The sequence below is a fragment of the Ranitomeya variabilis genome, chromosome 2 (assembly GCF_051348905.1).
Source record: "Ranitomeya variabilis isolate aRanVar5 chromosome 2, aRanVar5.hap1, whole genome shotgun sequence".
NCBI lineage: Eukaryota > Metazoa > Chordata > Amphibia > Anura > Dendrobatidae > Ranitomeya > Ranitomeya variabilis.
This window is the reverse complement of record NC_135233.1, coordinates 643,377,213-643,395,700: the sequence shown is the minus strand read 5'-3', so window position 1 is coordinate 643,395,700 and position 18,488 is coordinate 643,377,213. Positions and strand designations below refer to the sequence as shown.

Here is an 18,488-nt window from a genome sequence, read left to right as displayed (position 1 = left end):
CAAAATGAAGTTTTTAAATGATGGTCTGCATTATTAAGAGAAAAAGAAATCCAAACCTACATCGCCCTGTATATACTGGCATAGATGTGTGTAGCGCCCCCACTGCCGCAGGGCCGAGGGGTACCCGGTACCGGGCCTCTAAGTCTCTGCTCTGGTGTTGTCACGGTGGCTAGACCCGGCCCGTGACCCTGCTGAGGGGCGCCCAATGAAAGGTGTGGATAGTGATGATGTTATGGTGCGGTGCAGGTCGCAGTAAATAACGAGGACACCAAGTTGCAGTCTCTTTACCTCTTCACTGAAGGCTTCAGGATCCTCGGTCCGGAATACGGTTAACCGGGCTGTGAGAGTCCGGCCGGTCCGATGGCACCTCCAGAGTTCCCTTTACAGGTGAAAATCTGTGCCTACCTTCTAGCGCTTGTGTGTTGTGGTCCTCCCCTGCTGTGCTTACGGGATAGTCCCCACAACTGTTGTGTCTGTTTCTGAAGTTCCCTCACAACTCGATTCTGATGTTCTTCTTCGTCCCCCAGATGATATGGCTAGGACGCACCCGTATGACGGGTAGGCTCGGAGCTCTTCCTGGACCCTAGTGTCGCCCCTCTCCTGTTGTTGCCCCCTATGTCTTCTTAGGTGATTTGGGTGAGACAGCCCGCCTATAACTGACTGTCCTGCCGTAGGTTTGAAGTTAGGCCTGGAGCTCTATACTTCCTCGGCGTTCCGGCCACCGGCTGCGCGCCTCAGGATGTTGCCTCGTCTTACAGCACGACTCCTACTGGTGTTTCTCCTTGTTGCGTTGATCTCGTTTCTCACTCAGCACAATAAACCTCGCTTCTTGTCCTTTCTTGGGGTACCGCCGCGATCAAGTGCAGGCGCGGACCCGTAACGTTCTCTATGTTCGCTAGGTCTCTGTCAGGATCCCACCCCTGACAGGTACCCCCCTGAATCTTCCCCTGCAACACCCTCTGCCACAGGATGTTGCCTGGCTCCAACCCAGTCAGCTTCTGTCTAACTTCCTATCCAACCCCCAGTTTTACCAGATTGTGAGGAGTGGCCTAATACATAGCACCCTTAGCTCCCCCTGGAGGCCAGACTGTGAAGTGTATTGGTGTCTGTGATACCTGGTCAGGTGAACTCCTTCAGTGCCATCAGACGTACCATAGCCCCCCTTAGCGGCGGAGCATCAGTACTGCAACGACCAGGACTCTGGGGCGCTGCACTCCCCCCGGTTAAATCCAGTACTCCTGGACTGGGAAGAAAACAACAATACATGTCAGCAAAAAGACATACAATTTTGGAAATGCAATAACAATAAGCAAATTTGAACAGAGCTTCCCTTTATGGGAGGTGAGGACACTTGAACGTTACAAACATGGTTAAATACTTTAATTAACATACTATAATTAACTTTTCTGACCCAACCGGGTATTCTACTAAGTGCAAATTTTTGAACAATAATTTAACATTGCCTTTAAGGACGTACACACTGAATCCACTAAAGACCTTCTTATAAAACACTATAAGGCTAATCAACTTTTCTTCATTTTCCACCTTTACATCTGCAGGACCGCCTGTCTATCTGCCCCAGGCCTACTGCCTCTCGTTCTGTTGCAGGACCACCCCTTTCCGCCCGAGCCTACTGCCTTTCTGCTACTATACACAGTATAGAACGTATCATCCATCTCTCAGTTCAGGATCACCGAGCCATCTCTGTATGGCTCCTAGGAGGACTCACCGACTAACCCCATACGGGTTCACTTCCTGTCCTCATTGTTCTAGCAACATCATTAAACATTTCTCACAATTAACTAGCTCACTACATATAACTTTTATATGTAAGCATTATTACTTCTTCTGTTAAAGTATCATCATTCCCTAAATGCTATCGATGAACGTCCCCTTTAAGAAGGGACCAAGTCTCTATGAGGTAGTGCAACTTCTCAAGCTGCGAGTTCGTATACAGCAAGGGCTCCGGTGCTGTTTCCAGGAACAGTTTCTTCGCAAAGAGTCCCTTTTGTAAGACCAGTAGAGGGCACCTTTAAGAAGGTGCAAACTATTTACAATGAGTTTGTAATCATGCAGTGTTCATGATCCAGCAGTTCTTTCAACAATGATAAAACAGGAAACAAAAACAAAAGCATCGGAAGGGATCCCGGGTAAACAAAGTGATCCCTTTAAGAGTTAACCCTAAACGGGTAGCAGCAGCAAGAAGACAAACAGTTAACTATTTACATGTGATGAAGCATTCTTGCTTACTCAGCTTCTGGCTGCCCCCCACCGAGGTTTTACCTGGCAGGTGGCCCTCTGCGGCCCAGGCAGGCCGGACTCCAAGTCTACTCCCGATGCCAGGTGTACCCCGTGGGTTCGGGTCTTCTGCACGACCAGGTCGTGCGCTGCGATGAGTGTCTGCGTGGGTCGATGGATGATGCTGGCGGCGGCAGAGGCTGCAGCAGCGGCTTCAGCGGCAAGCTCCTCCCCCTCAGTTTGGGGTACCGCCAGAACGGCCGTACAGCGCTTCATATCCCGGGCCCACCAGCTGCTTCCCTTTAGACGCCGGCGGTACGTCACCACATCCCCCGGCTTCAGTAGGGACTTGGCACCGTCTCCACACAGGCAGGGCTCCACTTCGTCCCGGGTGTTGCGGACCCTCAGGGCTGTTCCAATCTCCTGCACGAAGCCCTTCCCTTTCTGGGGCTGGTAGACGATTACGACGCCCCATTTCGGCAGGGAGCCCTCCAGCAACTCACCACGCGCCTCCCGCTCCACTTCCCGCTGGAACTCCGCAACCAGGTGGTTCCTGTATTCTCCCCAAGGGAAGGGCCCCAGGTCCGGCCCCCCCGGTACTTTGGGGCCAGGCTGCGGGAACGCTGGGGCACCAGCGGTCGCAGCGGCGGCCGGGTCTGGTGCAGAGGTGAGGCGGCCTCCCTGGGGGTCGCGGCACTCAGTACCCCCACTTGGGGTAACTTCTCTGGCGCCACTCCACTCTCCTGAGGGAGGCACACAGGTTGGGGACCGCGCAGGCAAAGGATGCCCCATCGACAGCTCCCACGGGTCCAAATCCTCCAGCAGGGGCATATCGGAATAATCCTCCGGTGATGGGGATCGATGCGGGGCCATCCTCTTTCGCAGACCTTCTCTGGTCTCTAGTCCCACCTCATCTGAGTCATAGTTTCGTTTCTTCGGTCTCCGCCCGCCATAGAGGATCAGGAGGCGGGTCTCCCATGCTGACGGGCACGTCCCCAGGACACAGAAATATTCAGACTGGGCGGCCATTGCCTTTCGCACTCTCCAGCTCAGGTACGCCCACTCCACGCCCTTCTCCTTCTTCTGCGCTTCTCGGAGTGCTATAATGGCAGCGGTTTTGGCGGGAATTTTTGGCGGCAGCGGCAATGCACAGTCTTTGCACTAAGTCACAGTCCAAGTATAATAAATCACAGTTCCAAGGCACACATGACCTGATTCTTCAGGCTTAAGTAGATCCTGTTCGTGACGCCAATTTGTAGCGCCCCCACTGCCGCAGGGCCGAGGGGTACCCGGTACCGGGCCTCTAAGTCTCTGCTCTGGGGTTGTCACGGTGGCTAGGCCCGGCCCATGACCCTGCTGAGGGGCGCCCAATGAAAGGTGTGGATAGTGATGATGTTATGGTGCGGTGCAGGTCGCAGTAAATAACGAGGACACCAGGTTGCAGTCTCTTTACCTCTTTACTGAAGGCTTCAGGATCCTCGGTCCGGAATACGGTTAACCGGGCTGTGAGAGTCCGGCCGGTCCGATGGCACCTCCAGAGTTCCCTTTACAGGTGAAAATCTGTGCCTACCTTCTAGCGCTTGTGTGTTGTGGTCCTCCCCTGCTGTGCTTACGGGATAGTCCCCACAACTGTTGTGTCTGTTTCTGAAGTTCCCTCACAACTCGATTCTGATGTTCTTCTTCGTCCCCCAGATGATATGGCTAGGACGCACCCGTATGACGGGTAGGCTCGGAGCTCTTCCTGGACCCTAGTGTCGCCCCTCTCCTGTTGTTGCTCCCTATGTCTTCTTAGGTGATTTGGGTGAGACAGCCCGCCTATAACTGACTGTCCTGCCGTAGGTTTGAAGTTAGGCCTGGAGCTCTATACTTCCTCGGCGTTCCGGCCACCGGCTGCGCGCCTCAGTAGGATGTTGCCTCGTCTTACAGCACGACTCCTACTGGTGTTTCTCCTTGTTGCGTTGATCTCGTTTCTCACTCAGCACAATAAACCTCGCTTCTTGTCCTTTCTTGGGGTACCGCCGCGATCAAGTGCAGGCGCGGACCCGTAACGTTCTCTCTGTTCGCTAGGTCTCTGTCAGGATCCCACCCCTGACAGGTACCCCCCTGAATCTTCCCCTGCAACACCCTCTGCCACAGGATGTTGCCTGGCTCCAACCCAGTCAGCTTCTGTCTAACTTCCTACCTAACCCCCAGTTTTACCAGATTGTGAGGAGTGGCCTAATACATAGCACCCTTAGCTCCCCCTGGAGGCCAGACTGTGAAGTGTATTGGTGTCTGTGATAACTGGTCAGGTGAACTCCTTCAGTGCCATCAGACGTACCATAGCCCCCCTTAGCGGCGGAGCATCAGTACTGCAACGACCAGGACTCTGGGGCGCTGCATGTGCACTATAATTTACAGCAGAAATTTGCATAACTTCGGGCCACAAGGGTGTCTGGTAATCTGCACCTACCTTGGAAAGAGATGACAGAGTTGCAAATCTGTAATAAGACCATATATAGTATTTAGAAAATGTGACATCAACCAGAATCTGCAGTTTTTGTTTTTAAAAAAAACAAAACAAAACAATTTAAATGATACTTTTTAGACATAGTTTCCTCCGTACATGACTCCTTTACTTCGAATGTGCCGCATCAGGCCTCATTCACACGACCTTGTTTAAACACATACTTGAAAAATTGGTACAAGTGTCATCAGTGTTTTGGTCTTTTTTTTACCACCTGTGTATATGTCCGTTTTTACCATCAGTGTTGTACCATCAGTGTGTCATCAGGCTACAGTCCATGTCTGTTTTTACCGTCAGTGTTACAAGGCTTCTCTTATCCTTTGCGTTGTTAAATACATAAAGCACAGCTGACTCCCGGATGCCATTCGTGTCCTGTACGTATTTTTTTACGGATCCACAGACTTGTATAGGCCATTGTTATCCATGATACTGGAAAAACTGGACATGTCACCGTGAGTTTTGCACGGACACGTGGTCTTTGAAAACACGCAAACATGTGAATAGCATCGTAGATTATAATTTCTATGTATTGTATCTGTGAAAAAAAAACAGATACATCCCATACTTGCCACCTGGACATCTGAATGAGGCCTTAGGCATATTGGATTTACTAATGTTGGGTACATAATGATTATTAAAGAACATGTTTGGGGATGTTTTTTGGATTTCTTACTAATTTATTATGAGGAAAATAGGGCTACTACTGTAGTAACCCCATATGCCTCACATTAATCGTGAGTAACCCCATATACCTCCCTTGAGGAATCCCATGAAGCACTTTGGGCCCAATTTAGCATTGCTTTTTACAAATGCATTTTTTTGGCCCCAAAAGATGTCTAAAGGACATTTGTTTTTTTTCCTTCATGATTCTCGATGGGAGACTTATTGAGATGAATTTGGAGAGTGAGGGGGTTACTCCTCTACACTCAGTCTCTGTTCCTCCTGTTAAGAGTTCACACTGACATCAAGACAAGTGGGGATCTAAACCAGTAAAATCAAGCTAGAGAAAAAGGATTTATATTTATTTTTTTTGTAAAAAATAATACAGACCTAGATGGACGTATTACATGCTTTAATTGTATATGTCTACATTTAGGCAGACACAGGCCGACACACGGCACCCAGTCACATACATTTCATAGTATACACTTGACTCCTACATCTGCAGTTGTAGATGTATGGACCTAGCCTTAGACAAATGTCTGTATAAGGCTACTTTCACACTAGCGTCGGGCCGAGGTTCCCGACGCTAGCGTTGTCTCCGCCGCACAACGGGGGCAGCGGATGCATTTTTCCAGCGCATCCGCTGCCCCATTGTGAGGTGCGGGGAGGTGGGGGCGGAGTTCCGGCCGCGCATGCGCGGTCGGAAAAAGCCGACCGTCGTGAGCAAAAAACGTTACATGTAGCATTTTTTGGTCCCGACGGTCCGCCACAACACGGCGCAACGTCGCACGACGTGTGTCAATCCGTCGCAATACGTTGCTTAATGTTAGTCTATGGGGAAAAAACGCATCCTGCAAGCACTTTTGCAGGATGCGTTTTTTCGGCAAAACGATGCATTGTGGCGGATTGCAGGTAACGCTAGTGTGAAAGTAGCCTAAGACATTCCTAGAAATGCTTTTCCTGACTTTGAGTGATAAGTGATTGAACGTGATAAAGTTTTGCACACTTTTTTGCTGATTGGTATATATTGTACTATAACAGAAAATGACCAAGATGGAGAAAAGGCTACAAAATCAAATGAAAAATCTGCAAGTAATTCAAGAGCACAACATAGCCGCAGTGTACCAACCAAACAGAATGTTCACAAGGCGGATACAAGTCCACAGAGAATGAGTTTGACAAAAGAAATCAGGCACCCGTTTGCCCTGTATGCGTCTGGTGAGAAAAAAAAAGACACAGGGAGTCAAAAAACACACAACGTGTGTGCCCCAGCCCTGGAAAATGAGGTAGCATGTTGTTTTCTTACTTGGCAGCTTTGGAGAAGGGATATTGTTAATTGTACCTAGAGGATATAGACCACTGTTAGAACCATTGGTACTGACCGACTGTTGATGATGTGCCCCCAGCTCATGAATAATCAACACGTGTAATGCGAACATTTTTGCTCCCTGTTTTTAGCAGGTTATAATTACCATAAATACACTGTGGATTCAATAACATTTTCCCCTAAAAAAAGACCAAGGGATTTAATACTGTGATACACAGAGCTGTCCATATCCATTAAGTGGTTGTCTCGTTCGAAAAAAAAACATGAAAATGCGCACCTCTGGTAAAATCGGCAGCCAATGCTAGCAAATCTAATATACTGTAATTTTACATGGAGGCTATTTACATGAATGGCTTCCCTTGTAGTGCTAGGACTGCTTCATCTGCCAGGACGAGGGCCATTCGTACATAGAGGCTCTCTGTTATGGCTAATAGGGACGTTTTCTGAGCAGGCTACACTTATATAGAAAGTCCATATGCTATAGGGCAGAGGTCTCAAGCTGCATTCCTCGAGGGCTGCAAACAGGTCATGTTTTCAGGATTTCCTTGTATTGCACAGGTGATAATTTAATCACCTGCAGAGAATGATTCCAGCACCTTGTCCAATGCTAAGGAAATCTTGAAAACACGCATGGTTTGAGGCCCTTGAGGAATGCAGTTTGAGACCCCTGCTATAGGGCATGTGGACATGGCTTGAATTTATGAGAGCAGCACTTATAAAGAATTAAACTATAGTGCAACTCAACTGGAGACCTAGTTGTTGTCACCCACTGTAAGATCAGAGCCAGAAAAGAGAGAACAATGATGGTACGCATAAACTGTTCCCATTCTCATATTTAAAACCAGTAATGTTAACATTTTGTCCATAAAGCTATTATTCAAATTAGGCTCTGTTTTAATAAATAATAAATACTCATACTCTCCTTGAAATAATGCTGGAACTTTAACTATAGGAACAATAGCTCTGTTTTTAATTTACACCTATATTTCCACATACAGTAATGGAGCAGTGTTGTGAAACATATTCTCTAAAAATGAATACTAAAATACTCAAGAAATGGAAACAAATATTTTAGCTTCTTTTTTTAAATTCTCCATTGATCCATGGAAGAAATGCCACAAAGTAAGCATACTTTCAAAAGTAGAGGTGTTAATAGTTTATTTTGTATCCGTTAACAAAATGCAACGTGAATGGACAAAAGGGAAATCTAAGTAAAATCGGTGTAACCACCCTTTGCCTTCAGATAAGCATTTAAGATCTGTGGTTAATTCTTCAAGATATTTGGAACAACATCTTTGCATAGTTTCTTCAAAAACTGTGTACAATTGTACCTAGAAGAATTGATACTGTTTTTAAGGCTAAGGCCGGCGTCACACTGGCGTTTTAAACGGCCGAGTGCAATGCGATAAAAAATCGCATTGCACTCGGACCAATGTTAACATATGGGGCAGCTCCCACCAGCCGACTTTTTGTCGCCCGTTTTCCTCGGTCCGAGACAATCGCAGCATGCTGCAATTGTATCGGACCGAGGAAAACTCTCGGCTCACTCGCACCCATATAAGCCTAATAAGCCTATGGGTGCGAGTGAGACAATGCACACCACTCAGATATCATGCGAGTGCTGTGCGTTATAAGCGGACCCCAGCAATGGAGGAGATGGAGAAATTCATTTCTCCGCCTCCTCCGCAGCTGTGCTCCGATCCTCCCTGTGCAAGAGAATCGGAGCACAGACGCATGACACTCGGCTCCTGCTCTGCTGCGAGCAGGAGCCGAGTGTCATTAGCATATCGCATCCGATGCTCTCGCATCCGATGCAATACGCTAGTGTGACGCCGGCCTAAGGGTGTCCACAACAAATAGTGATTTGACTTGGATTTCTCTTTTTTTTTCATTTACTTTGCATTTTGTTAATTGATAAAATAAACTATTGACATTTCTATTTTTGAAAGCATTCTTACTTTGTAGCATTTTTTTTCCCACCTGCCTATAAATTTTTTTTACACTATTGGATATTAATAAATCTTGTGTGTCTTAGGAAGCTCATCCATTTCTCCCCTTCTTCTAACTGTTCTGTATCTGGCTGTACAACAAGAGGCTGCCCCCCAACAACTCTGCCTTGTCTGCAGCAACCAAGATGGCTGCTCCCAAAAATGCTGCATAGAAAATAGACTGAAAAAAAAATATTAAGATGAAAACAAACTTTTCCAATATGTTCCACAGTTCCATTTCATTTACTTAAAGATAATAGGGTTAACACCCATGAAAGGGTTATCCAGTTAGGAAAAAAATAGCTATATAAGTGCTTCCCCCAGCTTGGAAAATTAACCATGATGTTACTAGTTACATACAAATATGTGATTTAATACTGGGACCTTCAATTAGGTAGTGTCAGGAGGGTCTCTGTGATATAAACATGATCTGATCACTACAATTTGTTTTCAGATTCACGAAGCTGCTCTGAGAGCAAAGAACAGAAGACAGAAAGAAAGGAAAAGGCATCTGCTGCAGAAGCAGCGAGCCCGCTCTGCAGATGCAGAAAGAGTCCCGAGGAGAAAACCTTCACCTGTAGATAATCCCTGGATGACTGAATACATGAGATGCTATTCAGCCAGAGCTCGCTAATGGTACAGTTGCCTGAATTAATTGCCAGTTCTGTCCACCGCAGATCAGATGGGTTTTCTTCAGTTCTGACAACAAGCACTGTTTCCAATTCACAGCAATATTGAGCCAAACTGGAGCACACTTTTTCTAAAGGTTTTTATACTGTACATTCCAGATGTTCTTCTTTGAGTAGCTCTGTATGCTTTGATTAAGACGTCTCATTCTTTACATATGTATATTTTCGTGTGTTTTATCTCAAAACTTATACAGTTCCCTCTTTATTATCCAAAAGTCCATCTGCTGCCGATGTATAAAGATACTTGATTGTATAGCAGAAGGGGATCCTGATACCTGCAATGTACAAAGCTATCAAGGTGACAGCTGTAGTGATGTGTGTATTCAATGGAGAAGTTGTGTACGTTGTGTTTATTTTTAGGGATTTTAGGGCTACCACCGCTGCTGAATGCAGAAGCCAATGACTACACTCACCGGCCACTTTATTAGGTACACCTGTCCAACTTCTTGTTAACACTTAATTTCTAATCAGCCAATCACATGGCGGCAACTCAGTGCATTTAGGCATGTAGACATGGTCAAGACAATCTCCTGCAGTTCAAACCGAGCATCAGTATGGGGAAGAAAGGTGATTTGAGTGCCTTTGAACGTAGCATGGTTGTTGGTGCCAGAAGGGCTGGTCTGAGTATTTCAGAAACTGCTGATCTACTGGGATTTTCACGCACAACCATCTCTAGGGTTTACAGAGAATGGTCCGAAAAAGAAAAAAAATCCAGTGAGCGGCAGTTCTGTGGGCGGAAATGCCTTGTTGATGCCAGAGGTCAGAGGAGAATGGGCAGACTGGTTCGAGCTGATAGAAAGGCAACAGTGACTCAAATCGCCACCCGTTACAACCAAGGTAGGCCTAAGAGCATCTCTGAACGCACAGTGCGTCGAACTTTGAGGCAGATGGGCTACAGCAGCAGAAGACCACACCGGATACCACTCCTTTCAGCTAAGAACAGGAAACTGAGGCTACAATTTGTACAAGCTCATCGAAATTGGACAGTAGAAGATTGGAAAAACGTTGCTTGGTCTGATGAGTCTCGATTTCTGCTGCGACATTCGGATGGTAGGGTCAGAATTTGGCGTAAACAACATGAAAGCATGGATCCATCCTGCCTTGTATGGAGCATCTTTGGGATGTGCAGCCGACAAATCTGCGGCAACTGTGTGATGCCATCATGTCAATATGGACCAAAATCTCTGAGGAATGCTTCCAGCACCTTGTTGAATCTATGCCACGAAGAATTGAGGCAGTTCTGAAGGCAAAAGGGGGTCCCACCCGTTACTAGCATGGTGTACCTAATAAAGTGGCCGGTGAGTGTATATGACTTTGTGTATTGTCTTCAAAATCGTGTGGCCATTATATATGGGCTTTGTGTCATCCTTATGCTGTATGATGGAAACCCAGTCTTGTCATCATTCAAATGAAAATACATGGGGGTGTGGTCTGGATTCCAGTCATGTAAGACATAGGAATCTTGAGCTCCGCTGAAGTATCCTGCAATGCGTCTGTTCTGACGACTTCAGGAAGATTTCCACCTTCCAAACCTATGTATGAAGATTGGAAATAAATATAGGATAATTTTAAGACAAAAATTGTCTTAATACGAACTGGCACACCAGAGAAATCCACTTCAGAAGATAGCGGGCAATACCGTTTTAGGGTAAAGGATCGTTCAGTTTTCATCATCCTGAATTTCTAATAGCTCTTTCTTAAAAAACGCGAGTGACAGTGACTCTGAATAATTTTCCACTCGTAAGATACTTGTGACAGGACTAAGGCAGGTCTTTGAAGTATTTTGAGACTTTACTCACCTTTATAGGTTTAGGCACTACGGAGGTATTCACCTCATAAAATGGCGGATGAAGCCGATATTCTACAACTGACTTCCAGCTTTCATTAAACTGTGACTGATCCTCTATAACGTATGTGATGGTTCCCTTGAAATCATTTCTATTAATAAGGCCATTATAACAAGAGTCATGAGAGAGTCACTGGAGTAATTTAAGACCCTAACCATCTTCATAGGTTTTGGCACAATGGAGAATTTTACGTGTGCTGAAGCCGCGAGCCACTGATATCCCTGGCTTAACTGTATTGCGGCAATTGATGAAGCACCTCCAAAATCATCTCTGACGGTTTCTCCCCAAAAAAATTACATCCATTGTATTATTATAAGAGGATCCAAACAAATTATAAGAATAAATATATATCTTATTATAAGAATTATAATACCAATAAAACCATTAGAAAAAAGGAAATGATTCTTTATTAATTAATTATCAAAACTAATTTTGATTAAATAAAACTATTAACTCCCTATTTTATTCTTTAAAATCCTGTTTATAATTTATTACAACGGATTTCACTAAAAATATTCGGATATACCGTAGTTTTAATTAAATTTTTTTACTCTTCTCTTTTCTGAAATAATAGATTTTTAACGAAAATTTTCAGATTTTTGATATTTATTACTACATATTAATTTGTAAAACATTCATTTCAGTGACATTATTATTTAAAATTATTCCTATACACTACTCAACTTAGTTATCTACACTTGTGCTCAAAAGGTTACATACCCCAGCAGAATTTTTGCTTTCTTGGCCTTTTTTCAGAAAATATGAATGATAACACCAAAACTTTTTCTCCACTCATGGTTAGTGGTTGGATGAAGCCATTTATTGTTTTTGTTTGTTTTGTTTTATTCATGCATTGCTGTTTGTTACACTTCTTTGATTTATAAAAAAAATGTTTCAATACAATCTTTACCCTATTTTTCTGACTATAAGGCACGCTTTTTTTTTCTCCAAGAATGTGGAGGAAAATGGGGGATGTGTCTTATAGTCCAGATGTACTTGCTCTGGCTGAGGTGGGAGAGCGGCGGAGCAGCGGGTCACAGGAGGCGGTAGCCGGCTGCTGTGGCTAACTCCTGTGCCCGCTGCTAAAGAGAAATGAATATTCACTGCATTTTATGCCCGTGTGTGGAATGCAGTGAATGTTCATTCTCTTTAATAGTGGACAGTGGACACGCTATTAGCTGCAGCTGCTGAGTGTTCGCGTGTGCCCGATACTTAAAGCAATGAATATTCACTGCTCTCCACTCCCATAGGTGTGGAATCCAGTGAATATTCATTCTCTTTAGTCGTGGGCACACGTGAACGCCAGGCAGCTGCAGGAAGCCGGTGGCTGCAGCTAACACTGTTCCCGGCGTGGAGAGCAGTGAGTATTCTGGTAGCTGTCCTCTACTTGTAAGCAGTTCATGATGTTCCTGCCATGCTCTACTTACAAGCATATATCAGCTGCTGGCATCTGAACAAGACGCTGCGAGGGAGTGCAGGATGGTAAGTATAATGGTTTTGGGGTTTTTTTGATGGGGGGACCATGCATACCAGGACGGAGATTGGGGGGGGGGGCCCTGCATACAAGGATAGGGATGAGGGGGGCCATGTACACCAGGGTAGGAATGAGGGGCCATGCAGACCAGGCTAAGAATAAGGGGGACATGCCTACCAGGCTAGGTATGAAGGGGGCCTGCATGCCAGGAGAGGGAGGAGGGGGCACTGAATACCAGGATAGGGATGAGGAGGCTATGCATACCAGGGTAGGGAAGAGGAGGCCATGCATACCAGGATAGGGATGAGGGAGCTATGCTTACCAAGACAGGGATGAGGGGGCCATGTATACCAGGATTGGGGATATTAGTACAGCATTAAACACATTTTTTTGCTTCAGTTTTTGTTTTTCCTAATTTCCTCCTCTACAACCTAGGTGCGTCTTATGGTCCGGTGCATCTTATAGTCTTTAAAAAAAAAAAAAAGATAATTAAAAAAAAAAAATGAGGATAAAAATAATGAAGACAAACGTTTGCCCCTCAACCTCATATAGTGGAATTATTAAAAAGGGCAACCTTAACAGTAACAAGAAGAATTTATCTTCAAAACCTACAGAAAAGTCCCTTTTAAATAAACTCCTCAAGAAAAAGAATTATTGTTCTTCTCAAAAAGATTCATTAGTTGAGGAGATGGATATCACAAACTCATCCAAAAGAAAGTACTGTATATACTCGAGTATAAGTCGACTCGAGGCACCTAATTTTGCCATGGAAAACTGTGTAAGCTTATTGACTCGAGTAAAAGCTGGGTATGCATTGTCCCCTCATCCCTGTCCTGCTATGCATGACTCGGCGTCCTCCCTCTTGTATGCATGGCTCCCTCGTACTCCCCCGTGTATTCATGGCTCCCCCGTGTATGCATGACTCCATCGTACTCCCCCGTGTATGCATGGCATGGCTTGGCTCGGCTCTCCTGCCCTCCTCCGTCATACTCACCCCCTCCTGGCGCGGTCTCTGCGCTTCCCTGCTTCTCCGGTCTCCTGAGGCCGGCAGCTTCTTCCTGTGCAGAGCGGTCACGTGGTACCGCTCATTAAGGTAATGAGTATGCGCTCCACTCCTATGGGAGTGGAGACACGTACACATTAATTACCTTAATGAGCAGTACCACGTGACCACACTGCACCGGAAGAAACTGCCGGCCCCAGGAGAACTGAGATGCAAGGATGGAGATCCAGCGACTGAGGGGGGAGTATTGATGTCTGACTCGTGTATAAGCCGACGGGGGCGTTTTCAGCACAAAAAGATGTGCTGAAAATCTCGGCTTATAGACGAGTATATACAGTGACCCGATGACCGGAACCACAAAAATTCCCAGTCACCCAGATTTTGAATCTGATGATTTTTCAACAAATCTCAGTCCTGATTAAAACCGTCCAAGGCTGGAACCCTCTGACAATTCCACCTTTAATTCAGTGGATCAACCAAAGCCCTTAATTTGTTTTTAAAATTTACCCTCCTCTGACAATTACACCTCAGAGAATGTTATCAGTAATTTGACAAAAGCACTGAACAAAAATCTAAAGGTACCTTCACACATAACGATTTAGTTAATGATATCGTTGCAACGTCACGCTTTTTTGTAACGTAGCAACGATCCCGCTAACGATCTCGTTATGTGTGACAGCGACCAACGATCAGGCCCCTGCTGGGAGATCGTTGGTCATAGGGAATGATAAGGACCTTTTTTTTGGTCGCTGATCACCCGCTGTCATCGCTGGATCGGCGTGTGCGACGCCGATCCAGCGATGTGTTCACTTGTAACCAGGGTAAACATCGGGTTACTAAGCGCAGGGCCGTGCTTAGTAACCCGATATTTACCCTGGTTACCCGGGTGCTGCAGGTGGACTTCGGCATCGTTGAAGACCGTTTCAACGATGCCGAAGTCGTTCCCCTGATCGTTGGTCGCTGGAGAGAGCTGTCTGTGTGACAGCTCCCCAGCGACCACACAACGACTTACCAACGATCATGGCCAGGTCGTATCGCTGGTCGTGATCGTTGGTAAGTCGTTTAGTGTAACGGTACCTTAAGAGTGGGATTTGGAAGACAGGAGAAACTATTACGAACCAGTATTTTATTTTTTATTTTTTTTTATATATATAAAAAGTTTGAGGAGAATGAAAATCACATTAGTAAAAAATAAAACCATTTCAAATTAAATAAGACATACGCAAAAATCCTCAATTTAAGAACAAAAATTGCTGACCTTGAGGATAGAAACCACCGGAATAAAATTAAGCTTAAATGGATTCTGGAAAGTGTACCTCAACATAATCTGTCAGAGTAGATAAAAAAAAGTTCTTCAAAAGAACTATCCCCTCTCTGAATTAGACCTGTCAATAGGCAGGGCACATAGACACCCATGTACAACTCCGATTCAGGTACATATTACTAGAGCTACAATACTCTGCATTCATTTCTATGAAACCAAATAAAAGCTATTATCTTATATCAAAGAAAACAGATCATTGACCCATATAGCAAAATAAGGATGTTTGCGGATCTGTCAAAGGAAACTCTAGATGAGCAGAAATCTTTTAAGGAGGTCACATCTAATCTCCGCAACATAGGAATTTACTATAGATGGGGATTCTCAACCAAATTATTAATTCTCTTTAAGGGGAAAACTATCCCAATATTTACCCCTGATGAAGGAATAATTGTCATCTGTTCAACTAAAGAAGGGTAAACACCTAAGGATAATCGTTAGAGTGGATTTCTTACACTATCCTCTGAACCAAATTGAAATAGTAGCCATCCAAACCTTAATTAGATAAAAGATTGTGCTTTAACACTTCTATTAAAAATTTCTGAGCTCCAATAAAAATCGAGGATAAAATCTCTCCTCCTTAGGTTGGTTATCTTTAATTTACATTTTGTGTCAGTTCTTATATTTAACCATTAAAAATATCTTCCTTCATTAACACAATCTGATTTTAATACTTGCTCTCTAATCAAAACTTTTGTTTGATAAGTTAATGATTGATTATCTTCAAAATTGTTTCTATTATCTACTTACAAGGGCAGACACAGACAGCTTGTAGTCCCTGTGCAAGAAATATCTGGGCCCCCCTCCTATTATGGCAATCAAGCTACAGATTTATATTACATGTATACACACACTTTTACAAACAGGTGCACACAAGTATGGTAATACACATAGATTATCGTAAATCTGTACACATTTTATTACTTACATATGATGTACCTCTAACAGGTGCATTCCTCCATCTTCAGCAGTTTCATCCTGGTGGTCTTCAGTCCATCCATCAGCACTGCTGGCCAGATCTCCAGCTGTCAGCCAGTCCTGTCTCCTGCCTCTTCACTACCTCTGATAGCTGCTGGGAATAGCCTCCGAGCAGTCCATGAATCGTACACTTCTCATTCCTTCTGAGAAGTTCTTGTAGCTGCTTGACCCATGTAAACATTGGCCATCACATCAACCTCCCCTTCTCCAGTAGCCACTTAACACCCCCTGTATTGAGTGGACTTTATGGGGGAATGGCTGCACTGGCCACTCAGGTACTGCACTGGCCCTGCTTCTGAATGGGCCAGTGCAGTGGTTTTCCAATAAAGCCCCCTAAGTTCAGGGGGGAAAGGTAGCTACAGGTGGGCGGGGGATTTATGTGACAGCTCATGGGAACGTCAGGCAGTTCATTGTGAGACCTGCTCAGAAGGAAGGAGAGTTGTCAGATGTACTGACTGCTCTGAGGATGTTCCCAGCAGGAGACGGAATTGGCTGAGATCAGCCATACTTACCAGGCCTGTCATCCTACATGTGCCTGAACAACGCTAAGAAGCCGAGGGCATGTCCAGGAATCCTGAGCTCCTGCATTATAGAGTGAGTGTCAGCATCAACTAGGAGGAGAGGAAGGGGGCCCCTTCTAATATATGCTGCAGATTGTATGCCCCTCTCTGTCCGCAAAAGACTCCAGTACAGGCCTCCTTCCGCAACTCTTAGTGTAGATGCTGCCCCTGGTTCTATGAGAGAACAAGACATTTGAGCAGCCGATCGGGCCCCTGTGCAGCTGCATCGGAGGTATGTCTTCCCCTGTCTACTTATACAGTTATATGAAAAACTTTGGGCACCCCTATTAATCTTAAGCTTAATGTTTTACAAAAATTGATTTGTTTTGCAACAGCTATTTCAGTTTCACATATCTAATAACTGTTGGACACAGTAATGTTTCTGCCTTGAAATGAGGTTTATTGTACTAACAGAAAATGTGCAATCTGCATTCAAACAAAATTTGACAGGTGCATAAGTATGGGCACCTCACCAGAAAAGTGACATTAATTTTCAGTAGATCCTCCTTTTGCAAAAATAACAGCCTCTAGTCGCTTCCTGTAGCTTTTAATGAGATCCTGGATGAAGGTATTCTTGACCATTCCTCTTTACAAAACAATTCCAGTTCAGTTACGTTTGATGGTCGCCGAGCATAGACAGCCCCCTTCAAATGATCCCACAGATGTTCAATGATATTCAGGTCTGGGGACTGGGATGGCCATTCCAGAACAGTGTAATTGTTCCTCTGCATGAATGCCTGAGTAGATTTGGAGCGGTGTTTTGGATCATTGTCTTGCTGAAAGATCCATCCCCTGCGAAACTTCAACTTTGTCACTGATTCATGAACATTATTGTCCAGAATCTGCTGATACTGAGAGGAATCCATGCGTCCCTCAACTTTAACAAGATTCCTGGTGCCGGCATTGGCCACACAGCCCCAAAGCATGATGGAACCTCCACCAAATTTTACTGTGGGTAGAAAGTATTTTTCTCGGAATGCTGTGTTTTTTTGCCGCCATGAATAACGCCTTTTTGTATGACCAAACAACTCAATCTTGGTTTCATCAGTCCACAGGACCTTCTTCCAAAAAGAAATTGGCTTCTCCAAATGTGCTTTTGCATACCTCAGCCGACTCTGTTTGTGGCGTGCTTGCAGAAACGGCTTCTTTCGCATTACTCTCCCATACAGCTTCTCCTTGTGCAAAGTGCGTTGTATAGTTGACCGATGCACAGTGACACCATCTGCAGCAAGTTGATGCTGCAGCTCTCTGGAGGTGGTCTGAGGATTGTCCTTGACTGATCTCACCATTCTTCTCTGCCTTTCTGATGTTTTTCTTGGCCTGCCACTTCTGGCCTTAACAAGAACTGTACCTGTGTTCTTCCATTTCCTTACTATGTTCCTCACAGTGGAAATTGACAGGTTAAATCTCTTAGACAGCTTTTTGTATCCTTCCCCTGAACAACTATTTTGAATAATCTTTGTTTTCAGATCATTTGACAGTTGTTTTGAGGATGACATGATGCCACTCTTCAGAGGAGATTCAAACAGGAGAACAACTTGCAAGTGGCCACTTTAAGTAGCTTTTCTGATGATTGCATACATCTGGCTATGAAGTTCAAAGCTCAATGAGGTTACAAAACCAAAAAAAGTGCTTTAGTAAGTCAGTAAAAAGTAGGAAGAAGTATTTAAAACAAGAAAATGATAAGGGTGCCCATACTTATACTTATGCACCTGTCAAATTTAGTTTGAATGCAGATTGCACATTTTCTGTTAGTACAATAAACCTCATTTCAAGGCAGAAACATTACTGTGTCCAACAGTTATTAGATATATGAAACTGAAATAGCTGTTGCAAAAAAAAAATGTTTTATAAAACATTAAGCTTAAGATTAATAGGGGTGCCCAAACTTTTT

General features: G+C 44.7%; 1 protein-coding gene across 1 annotated transcript in view; it reads left to right on the top strand.

Annotated features, from left to right (window-relative positions):
• Positions 1 to 9,817, top strand: part of CCSAP (centriole, cilia and spindle associated protein) — a 44,277-nt gene extending 34,460 nt beyond the window's left edge. Inside the window, exons 3-4 of the mRNA XM_077292795.1 lie at positions 6,449 to 6,693; positions 9,177 to 9,817. Coding sequence (XP_077148910.1) covers positions 6,449 to 6,693; positions 9,177 to 9,356 — 425 coding nt within the window. The 3' untranslated portion in view covers positions 9,357 to 9,817. The remainder of the gene's footprint in view (positions 1 to 6,448; positions 6,694 to 9,176) is intronic.
• Positions 9,818 to 18,488: the final 8,671 nt, after the last annotated feature.